Raw genomic sequence first — 14,502 nt, 5'->3', positions numbered from 1 at the left:
TAATCTTTTGTAGTCTAACTTTTTCATTATCATAAACAACACTTCTATGAACCTTGTGTATAAATCCTTCTTGCCAGTTTATTTCCTTAAATTAGATGCTAGAAAGGAATTACTAATTCAGAAAGCTTATGGCCGTTCTTAAGGATTTAAATTCATCTTGCCAAACCGCATCCTGGAAAGAATGCACTAATTTATAGTCCCAGCAGCAGAGACTTCTTTTAGATCCCAGCATGGATTATAGGAGGTCAGAATTTTTTTTCAGATGCCTGGACTCTGTTGTTATCTGGGCGGGGGAGGGGGACGGACTGCTTTACTTTTTGAAATTTATCTTGTATTTACCCGGACTTGCTACCAAGCCTGTGCCTCTGGGATGAGACTAGAACAGGGAAGGGACGGGAGGAGGGGGCAGCCAGCTCTGGGCTTAGGTCCTGAGGGCCACCTGGCGTCTCGGCCCCTCCCAGCTGGGCTACTGGCTGGGGAGGCTGCGCTGTCCGCTTGGCATCTGGACGCCTTGGACTTGGCTTACTTAGGTCTGAGGCTGGGGGCTTGGGAAAGCGGCTTGGATTCCAAGTCACTTCGCTTCGAGGATGCCACAGAGAGCGAGGAGGGGCAAGATTACGATTTGATTTCCCTTGCCAGGGCCTTTTGTGCTCCCCGGAGGCTTCGCTCTCCGCGACCGGAGCGGGAGACAACTCTTTCGGTCAGTTAGTCGGGTGAGGGGGTGAGCGCCAGCGCCCTTTGACATCCTCCCGCTGCCCCCGGGGCCCACCTGCGCCCGCCCTCACCCCGCCCTCCCGCGCCCGCCCCCGCCCCCGCCCCCGGGCGGCCGCCCCTCCCCCGAAGTGGGGAGGGTAGTGGGAGCAGGGGGCCAACCGGCTCCTTCCTTCCTTCCGTCCCTCCCGCCCCGGCTCCCGCCCGCCGGCTCCGGGACCGCAGCCACGTCTGAAAGCGCCTCATTGTGCGCGTTCTTCTCGGGCAGCGGGCGGCTGCACTGGCGGCGCGGGGCGCAGGGCGCGGGGGGCGCGGCGCCCGGCACGGGTGGGGGGCTCCGGGCAGGGGCGCCCCAGTCCGCGTCTTGTCGTTGCCCCACGACTGCCCCGCACGCACACCCCCTGTTCTTAAGACGCCTCTCCGTTTCCAGGACACGCCTGCCCCGTTTCCAGCTTCCCCCCCGCCTGAGCTCGCCAGGTGCCTCCAATATCGAGGCATCTGCTGCCCCCGCGCCCATGCCTCTCGGAGCCTTCTCCCCGGGGTCACTGCGTGCCCCTTAAGAGCCTTGGGAGCCTGCGGGGCACATCAGCTCCCGAGGAGTCTCCCGGTGAAGACACAGCCGGCCGTGGACTGGAACTGGGAAGAGGCGAGGTCAAGGAGCCCCTGCCGAGCCTCAGGAGAGAGGTGTCCGCCTCCCGCCGCGCCAGCTCGGGCAGGGACGCCAGCTTCGGGGTACGTTGGTTCGGCCTGTCTCCGCGCAGGATGCCCCCAAACCGGGGCATTGATCTTGCAGCCGAGGAGTCGGGTCTGGGGAGAAGAGCTGAGGGTGGTGGTTCTAACCGAAGGTGGAGAGGGCATTGCAGCCCCAGACGCTGGTTTCACGGTGTCTTCCCGGGGCTTCAGCTGCACCGGAGATCGCTACTGGGGATCCCTAATCTCTTAAAACGGGAGTTGCCAAGGGCTTTAATCCAGAAAGCTTTTTCCGCGGAACTCTTGAGAAAAAGCAGCTTGGTGAGTGAATTGAGAACCATATGCAGCTGACCTTGGAGCCTGGCGGCCTCTGTTGGGGCTGCTGGATCTTGGCCTCAGCGGAGGTGCCTGGCCAATGTTAACTCTCTTTTCGGTACCCTCTTGCGCCAGAGGCATGAGGATGGGAAGACTGAGGCCTAGAGAGCAGGAAGGACTTGGCTTCCCTGAGGCCCAGAGTGAGTTGCCAAGTACCAGAGGTAATGAGAATAGTGCCTGGCTGCTTCAGCCCGCTAAGGGTTGGCTGTGTTGAGGGCTCTACGGTTCCATTGACTCCTCTCCATCGCGTGTGGTAGGGGCTGTCGCCGGCGTCCTTTGCAAAGGAGCCAGAGGAGGAAGCGCCCAGACGTTAGGAGTGCACTGCCCCAAGTCACACACCTCACTGGTGCAGAGGCAGAATTTGAACCCAGTCCGGCTTTCAGAAGCCAGTCTTGTAGCCACTATTCACCGTTGTTTTGCAGTACACGTTCTGACCCTGCCTGGGCTTGCCACATTCTGTTCCCAGGGTCACCTGAACCAGATCAGGCTGTTGTCCTTGAGTTTTCCTTATGAAAAGGCTTTCGCTCGGATTCATAGAATATAGTTGTCACCCAGGATTTGGAAGATTTCTGAGCAAATACTAGTGTACTGTGTGACAGACCTTGTTCTAAGTTCTTTATAAATGTTAACTCATTCACTTTTCACATCGAGCCCTGACTTGGGTTATATTATTTCCCCCATTTATTTTTATTTTATTTGAAAAATTTTTAATGTTTATTTATTCGTGAGAGAGAGAGAGAATATGCAAGTGGGGGAGAGGCAGAGAGAGAGGGAGACACAGAATCTGAAGCAGGCTCCAGGCTCCGAGCTGTCCCCACAGACCCCCGTTGCTGCACTTGAACTCCACAAACTCATGAGATCATGACCTGAGCCGAAGTTGGATGCTTAAGCTACTGAGCCACCCAGGCTCCCTGAGTTTTGCTTTTTTAATGCTTATTTTATTTTATTTATTTTTTTTTCAACGTTTTTTATTTTATTTTTGGGACAGAGAGAGACAGAGCATGAACGGGGGAGGGGCAGAGAGAGAGGGAGACACAGAATCGGAAACAGGCTCCAGGCTCCGAGCCATCAGCCCAGAGCCCGACGCGGGGCTCGAACTCACGGACCGCGAGATCGTGACCTGGCTGAAGTCGGACGCTTAACCGACTGCGCCACCCAGGCGCCCCACGCTTATTTTATTTTTGAGAGAGAAAGAGAGACAGAGAGATGGAGCGCGAGCTGGGGAGGGGCACAGAAAGGGAGACACGGAATCTGAAGCAGGCTCCAGGCTCTGAGCTGTCAGCACAGAGCCCAGATGTAGGGCTCAAACTCAAGAACTGTGAGATCATGACCTGAGCCAAAGTTGGATACTTAACTGACTGAGCCCCACGGCACTCCCATTTTTTTTTTTCTTTTTTTAAGTGAGCTCTAGGGGTGTCTGGGTGGTTCAGCCCATTGAGCATCAGATTCTTGATTTTGGCTCAGGTCATGATCCCAGGGTTATGGGCTAGAGCCCAGCATGGAGCCTGCTTAAGATTCTCATTTTCTCTCTCTCCGCCTCTGTCACTCTCCCCCGCTCATGCATGCTCTCTTCCTTGCTCTCTCTCTCTCTCTCTCTCTCTCTCTCAAACAAAATAAACAAAAACCTTTTATTTTTTTTAATTTTTTTTTTCAACATTTTTAATTTATTTTTGGGACAGAGAGAGACAGAGCATGAACGGGGGAGGGGCAGAGAGAGAGGGAGACACAGAATCGGAAGCAGGCTCCAGGCTCCGAGCCATCAGCCCAGAGCCCGACGCGGGGCTCGAACTCACGGACCGCGAGATCGTGACCTGGCTGAAGTCGGACGCTTAACCGACTGCGCCACCCAGGCGCCCCAACAAAAACCTTTTAAAGTAAGCTCTAGGCCCAACATGGGGCTTGAACTCATGACCCTGAGATCAAGTCGCATGCTCTACCCACTGAACCAGGCAGGTGAATTTCCCCCATCTTACAGATTCAACAACAACAGGCACAGAGAGATTAAGTATCTTGTCCAAGGTCACCCAGTAAAAGATCAAATGGAGTTCATCAGCCACTGTGCCAGCACTGCTCCCTGTCATGAGACAGAATCCTGCTTCTGGTCTAGTAAGGGGACATAGGTACAGAAATGCATGAACAAGAGTATTCTGCACAGTGATAGTAGCATTAACGGTGATTTCTCAGTATCGCCTAATACTCAGGCAAGGTGAAATTTCTCTCATTGCCTCAAAGATATCTTCTTGCACTTGGCTTGTTTGAATCAGAATCCAAACAACATCTACACACTGCATTTGGCTATTCCATGTTTTCTTCTAAAACGGCCCTTTCCTTTTTTTTTTCTTACGTGATTGAATTCTAAGAATGATTTGCTTTTCAAAAATAACAAATCAATCAAAATAAAATGTTAAAAAAATAAGCCAGAGAACTTTCCAGATTATCCCTGTAATAAGAGGGCTCTGTCAACACCTGGGGGAACACAGGAGAATGTTCTCAAGGTGCATTCCCTACCCCCCCTCCCCTGCATGAGTTATTTCAGAAAAGAGGTGGGAGTCCCCAGACTTCAGGTCTCCCCAGCTGTAAGGTTCTATGATTAGGTCCAGCGCAAAATGCATTTTGAGGATCCCCAAAGTTCAGAGCCAGAGAAAGGTGTTATGTGTTACCTGCTCATCTGCTCTGAAATGCCCCCTGGGGTGGCTCTGAGCCAGGGGGACTTGAGGCTCCTTTCCTAGACAATTTGATTTCATTTCCCAATAGATTCCTGCAGGCAAACCTGTTTCCTCCAGCAGCATCTGGGCTGTGTGACTCCAGCTTCCTTGCCTCTGGCTGATGCCACGAAGCTGCTCATTAGGGCTGGCAGAGAGCAGATGTGGCCAGGGCTTGGGGCCAGGAATGTCTCCTGCCACAGCCTGACCCAGTCCACAGCCCTGAGGCTGAGGGCAGGCTTAGGGATCTTCACTCCTTGCAGCCTCTGGGAGGTAGTTCTCCGTCCTTGCCCCCGTCCTACTCTGGCCAGCTGGTACTCGGGTCAGCCAGGGGACTGATCTGCCGCACTCCTCGTCCTGCAGCGAAAGCTGGACCAGGCAAGCTGCACCCGTGCCCATGCCTCCTTTAACCAAGTTTATGAGTTTACGATTACCAAAGTAATACAAGTCTGTCGTAGACCACCTGGAAAACGCAGCAAAAGCACTAACAAGAAAAAAATTACTTGTTATCTGGCCACAGAAAGGTAACTACTATTCAGCACACATCGTTCCAACTTTCTTTCTATGCATTTTTGTGTATTTTTTTTAAGTTTTTTTTTTCAACGTTTTTTATTTATTTTTGGGACAGAGAGAGACAGAGCATGAATGGGGGAGGGGCAGAGAGAGAGGGAGACACAGAATCGGAAACAGGTTCCAGGCTCCGAGCCATCAGCCCAGAGCCTGACGCGGGGCTCGAACTCACAGACCGCGAGAACGTGACCTGGCTGAAGTCGGACGCTTAACCGACTGCGCCACCCAGGTGCCCCCATTTTTGTGTATTTTTTTTTTAATAAAAGCTCTATTGAGGTACAATTCACTTACCCTAAAGTTCACCCTTTTACGGTGCACAATTCACTGATGCAACAGTATACACATGTTGTGTGTTAATCACCTCGGGGTTTATCCATGTTGTCGCATGTATCAATATTTCATTCCTGGGGTGCCTAGGTGGCTCAATCGGTTAAGCGTCCGAGTTCAGCTCGGGTCATGAGCTCATGGTTCATAGGTTTCAGCCCCCACGTCTGGCTCTGTGCTGGCTGTTCAGAGCCTGGATCCTGCTTGGGATTCTGTGCCTCCCTCTCTCCCTGCTCCTCCCCCACTCACACTCTGTGTGTGTCTCTCTCTCAAAAATAAATAAACGTTAAAAAAAAAAAACTTTATTCCTTTTTATTGCCAGATAACACTCAATTACAGTTGACTCTTGAACGTGGGTTTAAACTGTGTGAGTCCACTTATATGCAGATTTTTTTCAATAAACACACTGTGGTAGTATAAATGTATTTCTCTTCCTTAAGATTTTCTCAGTAGCATTTTCTTTTCTCTATCTTACTTTAATACATATAATATGCAAAATAGGTGACTGTTTGTGTTACGGCTTCCAGTCAGCAGTAGGTTGTTTGTAGCTAAGTTTTCCGGGAGCCAGAAGTTACACATGGGGGTGGGGTGGTGGTGGTGCCTGGGTGGCTCAGTCGGTTAAGCATCTGGCTCTTGATGTTAGCTCCGGTCTTGATCTCGGGCTTGTGAGTTCAAGCCCCACGTTGGGGTCCATGCTGGGTATGATACTACTTAAAAAAAGTTGCACATGGATTTTCCACTGTGTAGAGGTTGATGCCCCAACTTCCACATTCACCAAGGGGAAGCTGTGTATGGATGTACCACACATTTTGTTTATCCGTTTATCAGTTGATAGGTATTTGGGATGTTTCCACTTTGGGGCCATTATGAATAATGCTACTGTGAAAGGTGATGAGCACATTTTTGTGTGGACATGTGTTTTCAGTCTTCTTGGATACGTATTTTATTTTATTTAAATGTTTATTTATTTATTTTTGGAGAGACATTGCAAGCAGGGGAAGGACAAAGAGAGAGAGAGAGAGATTGAGAATCCCAAGCGGGCTCCTCACTGATGCAGGGCTCGATCCCACAAACCATGAGATCGTGACCTGAGTCGAAATAAAGACTCAGATGCTCAACCACCTGAGCCACCCAGGCACCCCTGGATATATATGTATTTTAGAGTGGCGTCTCTGCACCACGTGGTAACCCTGTGTTTAACCTCTCGAGGAACTGCCTGTTTCCTGCAACACCTGTACCACTTTGCACCCCCCAGCGGTGTCCACGGCTTCCGGTTTCCCCACCTTCTCACTAACGCTGCTGATCTACCTTTTTGGTTCTAGCCATCCTAGTGGATGGGGAGTGATATCTCATTGTAGTTCTGATTGCCATTTCCCAAGCGACTAAAAGTATCAAGCATCTTTTCATGTGCTTGTAGGTAATTTGTATATCTTTGGAGAAATGTCTACTCAAATCTTTTGCCCATTTTTATGTTGGCTTCTGCGTCTTCTGTTATTGAGTTGTAAGAGCTCTTTATATATTTCGGCTCCCATACATATGATTTGCGAGGATTTTCTCCCATCCGGGGCTGTCCTTTCACTTTCTTGATGAAGTCCTTTGATACCGGTGTATTTTTACCATCCTCGTATGTGTTGGTACTTGTGGTTTTTCCACTCGAAGTTATGTAGTTAAGAGCTCTAAAGTTAGGTGGTGAGGACTTAAATTCTGACTCCACTGCTGTGTGGGTCCTTTAGGCAAATTTCTTAATCTTTCTAAACTTCACTTCCCTGATCTGTAAAACAGGGAGGGGTATCAGGTCCACTGCATAGGTTTGTTGTAAGGACTAAATCAGAAGATGGGCACAACTCTTGGCACATAGGAAGCCCGCAATGGATGGTATTTACTGGTGCTCCGTGTTTCCAGCCCACTGTAAACATTCATCTTCCTCCTCTCCCTCCTTTTCTCCCTTGCCTCCCCCCACCTTTTTTTTCCCCTCTTTTTCCCTCCTTTTCAGCCTTCTTTGTAACAGATGCCCCGGGCTCCATTAGAGCTGGCTTGCCCCCCAGGGGTGGCCCTTGATGCCAAGAGTCCGCTGATCCCTCATCTGGGATCTGTTTTCTGTAGCCTTTGGGATTCCTGAACAGGGATGGCCTCCAGCTGATGCCAAACTGAGAGAAAGCTGAGCCCTGGATTTGTACTTAGTATTACATTTCACTCCCTTAGATGCGTTGCCAGGGCTGGGAAGGGCTGATGACAGGACATGCTGCGGAGTCAAGGGCACGCAGAGCTGGGGTGCAGGTGAGGGTTTCCCAGAGAGCTGGATTCCTGGGCTCCAGGTCACCCCCCCTCCTGTGGCACACTGTCCTGCCCTCAGGTTTCCCCTTGGCAAGTCAGGTAGAACAATAGCTCCTTCCTGTGTCTCAAGGCCAAGAAACAGTCAGGGATATTTAGAAGATACTGTCACTTAAAAAAATTTTTTTTAATGTTTATTTTTGAGAGAGAGAGAGAGAGAGAGAGACAGAGCATGAGTGGGGGAGGGACAGAGAGCCACCCCCCCACAAACACACACACACAGAATCCGAAGCAGGCTCCAGGCTCTGAGCTGTCAGCACAGAGCCCGACTTGGAGCTCAAACTCACAGACCATGAGATCATGACCTCAGCCGAAGTCAGACACTTAATCGACTGAGCCACCCAGGCACCTCTGAAGATACTGCCACTTTAAAATGCTCAGGAGGACACTGCAGAGCCTGCTTGGGACCCTCTCTCTCTCTCTCTCTCTCTTTCTCTGCCCCTCCTCTGCTTGTGCTCTCACTCTCAAAATAAATAATTAAACTTAAAAATAAACGCTCAGCAGGAAGAAATGTGGGACACGTGGGGGAGTTCCTCCCTTTGGATTTGGATCATAGAGTGTCTGACTTAAGTTAGGCAAATCTTTATTAATATCATCTACTCTTTAGTCTTTGGGACATTCCCTGACATGACACTTACTGCCTTATTCAGTCGGGATTCTGAACTTTTTAATGAAATATAACATACATACAGAAAAGAGCATAAAAATACAGCTTGATGGGGTGCCTGGGAGGCTCAGTTGGTTAAGCGTCCGGCTTCAGCTCAGGTCATGATCTTATGGTCTGTGAGTTCGAGCCCCGCATCGGGCTCTGTGCTGACAGCTCAGAGCCTGGAGCCTGCTTCGGATTCTGTGTCTCCCTCTCTCTCTGCCCCTCCTCTGCTCACACTCTTTCTGTCTCTCAAAAGTTAGTAAACATTAAAAAAATTGTTTTTAAATACAGCTTAATGACTTCCCACAAATTAAACACGCTCAGGTACTTAGCACCTCATCAAGAAACACGGCATGACGGGCCTCCAAAAGCTCTGTCCAGGCTTCCTGAGGGTTCGGCCCACACCCCACCCCACCCCACCAACAGGACCCACTTTCCAGTCAAAATGCTTGGTTGTAAATGGCAGAAATCGAACTCGCATTGGCTTGGCTAAAAAAGGGGGTATTTTCTCCCACTGAGAAGTCCACGGGTGAATCTCGCCCAGCTGGATCCGGGTGCTCACGGCTCAGACTTTTTTTTTTCTCTGCTCACTTCTCTTCTGTGTTGGCTTTATACCCAGGCAGCATCCCTCTCCCCTGCAGAGCTACAAAACTCCTGGGATTGGACTTGGGGCAAATGTCCATTCCTAAGCCTGTCGCTTGGTCGGGGGATGACGTGCGGAATATACAGATGAATGAGGCTTGGTACACATGACTCCCTACGAACTGGGAAGTGGGCGGTCAGCTCCACGCAAACCACGTGCACTTTGTGTGAGTGAGGGGTGGCTCCCCAGAGAAAAATCTAGAGGCTGTTAGCAGAATAAGGAGGAACAAGTACTGAGTGGGACCCAAAGAAACTCTGTCTCGTGCACTCGTCCACACTGATGCCTGGGAACAGACAGTCGTGAGAAAACGCAGTGGCAAGGAGGCGGGGGCAAAGTGTCACTCAGGGCAGAGTGGTACCTGGCTTGAGAGAGGCACAGGTGAGGTGTCTTCAGAGGAAGCGGGATGGGCACTCGCAGCAGAGAAGAGAGGAACCTGGAGTGTTGCTTCCAGGTCACCTGATCTATAGGATGCTGGGTCGGAAGTATGGGAAGTGAGTCTGGAAAGCTGAAGGTTGCTGCACAGGGGAATGACACGATGAGATATACGGCATAGACGGCGGATTCTGTCTCCCTCTCCCTCTCTCTGCCCCTCCCCTGCTCACACACTCTCAATCTCTCAAAAAGAAATTAAAACATTAAAATTAAAAAAAAGGTAATTTCGGGGCGCCTGGGTGGCGCAGTCGGTTAAGCGTCCGACTTCAGCCAGGTCACGATCTCGCGGTCCGTGAGTTCGAGCCCCGCGTCGGGCTCCGGGCTGATGGCTCGGAGCCTGGAGCCTGTTTCCGATTCTGTGTCTCCCTCTCTCTGCACCTCCCCTGTTCATGCTCTGTCTCTCTCTGTCCCAAAAATAAATAAAAAACGTTGAAAAAAAATTAAAAAAAAAAAAAAAAAAAAAAAAGGTAATTTCTACCTTCCAGGAGTGTTGGGAGGATGCAATTCTCTCATGAAAATTAAGTCCTTGTCCTGGTACCTTTCGGACCCGTTCTTAACTTTGAACCCTGAGGTAACTGGGTGTGCTATACACAAGGCTCCTTATCAGGAAATCTCCCACAGGACCTGGTCTTCCCTGGGCTCCCGCATGGGGTAGGGTGTGTCAGTCCCCTTCCTAGTTCTCGAGTTCCAGTAATAAGATCAGATATCAGCTCTGGTATTGTGTGAGTCACTTAAGAAAATGTCTGGTTTCCCTGGAGTACATCGGCCTGTGGTTGAGACCCTCCCTAGCCAGAAAAGGGCTGGGCTGGCCAGGGCAGCTGTGTTTGGGCCAGACCTCAGGGTCCTTTGCTCCGCAGGGATCCCCCAGGATATGGGAGAGGCCAGCTGCTTGGGATCAGAAAATGCTAGGAGCTTAGAGACAGAAGTCCTGGGTCGGGGTCCCCCTTCCCCTACTATCTCTCCAAGCCTTGGGTCCTTCACCTAAGAAGTTGAGATCACAGTGTCTACCAAAGGGGCCATTGAGTCAAAACAGCATCTAGCACTCGTATGTCAGCAAATGCAAGTTGAGTTCCCTTCCTCTCCTGTGCCCTGTTCTCGTGGAGAAGCACATCTTTGAGGAGAGGAGATAACATGTGCAGAGCAGGAAGGCGGCTGCTCTCCTTATGTTCCGGGAGTGAGAGTAGGGTCCGGGACTCGGGAGACAGCGTCGGAGTCAGCAGATGTCAGGTCCGTTGGGTGTCCTCCACCCACTCCTGCAGCCTCTGAATAAGTGGGACCAGCTCACGATTTAGACCCAGCTTCTCCCGGTGGTGATATGGCTGGGGGGTGGGGTGGCTTAGTGGGGAGCAAATACTGTGGAAGCAAGGAGGAGACTTCCAGGCTCCTCCTTCCAAAGCAGCTCATCTTTGAGACCTCGGGCTGTGCGAGCTTGGCTCAGGGTTCCTTTCACTGTGAGGGACAAGAGTGACATTCTTTTTTTTTTTTTTTTTTTAATTTTTTTTTTTTAACGTTTATTTATTTTTGAGACAGAGAGAGACAGAGCATGAATGGGGGAGGGTCAGAGAGAGGGAGACACAGAATCTGAAACAGGCTCCGGGCTCTGAGCTGTCAGCACAGGGGCCCGATGCGGGGCTCGAACTCACGGACCGCAAGATCGTGACCTGAGCCGAAGTCGGCGCTCAACCGACTGAGCCACCCAGGCGCCCCAAGAGTGACATTCTTAAGATCCACCACAGGACCCAGGAGTGGCTGGGGACTAGAGGTAGGCTCGGGAGATGCCGGGATTCCAAATGTAGGTGACCTCAGGGTGTCTCATCTGGGTGGAGAAGTCATCTGCCCCAGGTCTCCTAGCTGCTAAGTGGCACCAGAGGGCTCAGTGCCAGCCCTCCCTTCTCCATCTAGCAGGAGAGACCACCCGTTTGCACCCATTTGGAAAAATGTACCCTGCCCCTGGTCTGTGCCCAGCTCCAGGGGGGGGCCGGGCAGCTCTGTTCCCACCTGCAGGGACCTTTCGGTCAGTAAGGGAAGGCAAAACCCTCCCCCTGTGCCGGGTTATCTCCTCCGGTGAGACGCTGACCCAGCCTCCCTCCTGCTTCCTCAGGCCCTGAAGAACCCGCCGACGTCTTCCATGAATTTGTGATTGAGGTGGGCAGTTCTCCCAGCGGCCCTGGACTACCGTGAGTAACCTCAGCATGGAGGCAAACCGTAGCCAGGGGACTGACTGCTGTCACCTCCTCCTTCCCTGGTTCTGCCCCACCTCCCCCTCAACTGCTTTCTTCTGCACATTCACGCAGCTCCAGAAGGGTACCTTCCCTCTGGAGTCCCAGCATCCCGCAGCACTCTACTCCCTGTAGGTGGCAACAGTTGGTGTTCTTTGTCTCTGTCATTTATTTGTTTACTTTTAATAACAAAAGCTGTAGCTGCGTGTTTAAAAGAAGTCAAACAACACAGACGCGCACTGTGTGGAAAGTGCAAGTTGCATGTTATGGGATTTGCTACATGCCCTGCCCCCATGCTCATTCCATTACTCCAGTGCCAGTATCAATCCCCTTTTTACAGATGGGTAAACTGAGTCACAGGCAGATTAAGTGTTTGGTCCGAGATCACAGGCTAAGAAGTGGCTGAACCTGGGGAGGAAGCCAAATCACTCATCAAGCTGTTTAGCTAAACAGCCTAAAATTGTCCCCCCAAAAGGAATTCTTAAGCAGAAGGTGGAGATTCTGTTTTTAAAAGAGAGAGAGAGAGAGAGAGAGAGAGAGAGAAAGAAAGAAGGAGGGAAGGAGGAAGGGGGAAGGAAGAAAGGGAAGAAAGAAAGAGGAGTAAGGCAGAGAGAGAGAGGGAGAGAAAGGCTGGGGAGGGGAGGAAGTAAGGACGAACATACATTTCCCGCAGTAGTCTGCAACTGGCCTTTGCTCTGCAGGGTCTAGATCATGGCTGATGTCTTAAAGTCCTGTTGCCGGGGGAGCGCCCAACGAGACGGCTGTAGTCCAGGGAGGCCCCCACAGGTCGGGGGGTCCAGACCCGGGGCCCGCTCTCTGCAAGCACCCGGCGGGAGTTGGGCTGCGGCGCGGCTAGCGGGCCGCGGTCCCCAACGGCTGCACTCTCCTCCCGCAGGCCCCCGGCCGGCGGCATGTGGCTGCCGCGCATCTCCAGCACGGCCGCAACCGTGCTCCTGCTGGCGCAGACCGCCATCCTGCTTTTCCTGGTCTCCTGGCCCAGGCCGCCGTCCCCGGTGAGCGGCAAAGAGCGGGTGCACGTGCTGGTGCTGTCCTCGTGGCGCTCGGGCTCGTCTTTCGTGGGCCAGCTCTTCAGCCAGCACCCCGACGTCTTCTACCTGATGGAACCCGCGTGGCACGTGTGGACCACCCTGTCGCAGGGCAGCGCGCCGGCGCTGCACATGGCCGTGCGCGACCTGGTGCGCTCCGTCTTCCTGTGCGACATGGACGTGTTCGACGCCTACCTGCCGTGGCGCCGCAACCTGTCGGACCTCTTCCAGTTCGCGGTGAGCCGCGCGCTGTGCTCGCCGCCGGCCTGCACCGCCTTCCCGCGCGGCGCCATCAGCAGCGACACGGTGTGCAAGCCGCTGTGCGGGCGGCGGCCCTTCGGCGTGGCGCAGGAGGCCTGCCGCTCCTACAGCCACGTGGTGCTCAAGGAGGTGCGCTTCTTCAACCTGCAGGTGCTCTACCCGCTGCTCAACGACCCCGCGCTCAACCTGCGCATCGTGCACCTGGTGCGGGACCCGCGGGCCGTGCTGCGCTCCCGCGAGCAGACGGCCAAGGCGCTGGCGCGCGACAACGGCATCGTGCTGGGCACCAATGGCACCTGGGTGGAGTCCGACCCCGGCCTGCGCGTGGTGCGCGAGGTGTGTCGCAGCCACGTGCGCATCGCCGAGGCCGCCACCAGCAAGCCGCCGCCCTTCCTGCGCGGCCGCTACCGCCTGGTGCGCTTTGAGGATCTGGCGCGGGCGCCGCTGCCCGAGATCCGCGAGCTCTACGACTTCGCGGGCCTGAGCCTCACGCCGCAGCTCGAGGCCTGGATCCACAACAGCACGCACGGGTCCGGGCCCGGCGCCCGCCGCGAGGCCTTCAAGACCTCATCCAGGAACGCGCTCAACGTCTCCCAGGCCTGGCGCCACGCGCTGCCCTTCGCCAAGATCCGCCGCGTGCAGGAGCTGTGCGCCGGCGCGCTGCGGCTGCTGGGCTACCGGGCCGTGGCCTCCGAGGCCGAGCAGCGCGACCTCTCCGTGGACCTGGTGCAGCCGCTCGGCACTAGCAGCTTCAGCTGGGCGTCGTCCACCGCGGCGCACCCCCGACCTTAGCGCAGGCCCCCCCAGGCTGTGGCGGCGGGGGAGGGAGCCGGTCACGCAGCGCCCAGGCTGCTAGTGGAGGGGCCCGGAGTTGGGGAGTCTTCCTCCGTAGTAGGAATGGATTGAGTCCCCGAAACTCCATGCTTCTTTCTTCTTGCTTTTCCTTCGAGTCCTCCTTGGGAGCTGGGTTCCCGTCGGGTGCACGCTTCACGGAAAGCAAAACTGTGTCCACGCTTCCTGTGGGCACCGCGAGTAAGTTCAGACCACTCGGCTGCTACTCGAGTGCTTTCTTCCTAAGTCTCTTTTCCTTTTGGATGCATCATCCGACAGCTGACAAGGGGGTCCCGGCCCTACCTGGGAGTAGAGGGGGCGCTGCGGTGAGCCGGCCCCTCAAGTCCAGCCCCTCCCGCCACACCCCAGACTTGTTGCCCCCAGGTCCCACCACCACACTCTATCAGAGCTGTTGGCATTTATATTGCTTGTTTCTTTCAGCAAGAAATCAGACAAGATGCCTCTTATCTTGTGGTCTCCCTCTAGCCTCTCTCTGCCCATCCTCCCAGGAGCCCACATACCCCCATCACCTGCCCTGACAGTAAAGGTCCCACCCACAGAAATAAAAAATTAATGAATCTGTGTGATACTGGAGTTTACAGTCTGTGAAGTTTGACGGGCAGAACACAAAACTGAAGGGACTTGTCCCAGGTGACACCATGAGGAGGATGGAGGCAGGAGGAGGGTTTTGCTCTGAGGCTACAGCGGGAGGTCGGGG

General features: G+C 53.4%; 1 protein-coding gene across 1 annotated transcript; it reads left to right on the top strand.

Annotated features, from left to right (window-relative positions):
• Positions 1–620: 620 nt before the first annotated feature.
• On the top strand, positions 621–14,371 carry LOC131500466 (carbohydrate sulfotransferase 6). Its single transcript, XM_058709734.1, has 4 exons — positions 621–713; positions 1,142–1,443; positions 11,529–11,604; positions 12,542–14,371. Exon 4 carries the CDS (start codon positions 12,558–12,560, stop codon positions 13,743–13,745), a length of 1,188 nt encoding a protein of 395 aa, XP_058565717.1. The 5' UTR covers positions 621–713; positions 1,142–1,443; positions 11,529–11,604; positions 12,542–12,557; the 3' UTR covers positions 13,746–14,371.
• Positions 14,372–14,502: the final 131 nt, after the last annotated feature.

The sequence above is a fragment of the Neofelis nebulosa genome, chromosome 17 (genome assembly GCF_028018385.1).
Source record: "Neofelis nebulosa isolate mNeoNeb1 chromosome 17, mNeoNeb1.pri, whole genome shotgun sequence".
NCBI lineage: Eukaryota > Metazoa > Chordata > Mammalia > Carnivora > Felidae > Neofelis > Neofelis nebulosa.
Note: the sequence above shows the minus strand (reverse complement) of the source record. Positions and strands in the feature narration are given on the sequence as shown.

What these genes read in the sequence shown, in the direction of transcription:
- LOC131500466 (XM_058709734.1), top strand. Translation starts at nt 12,558, where the DNA reads ATGTGGCTGCCGCGCATCTCCAGCACGGCCGCAACCGTGCTCCTGCTG.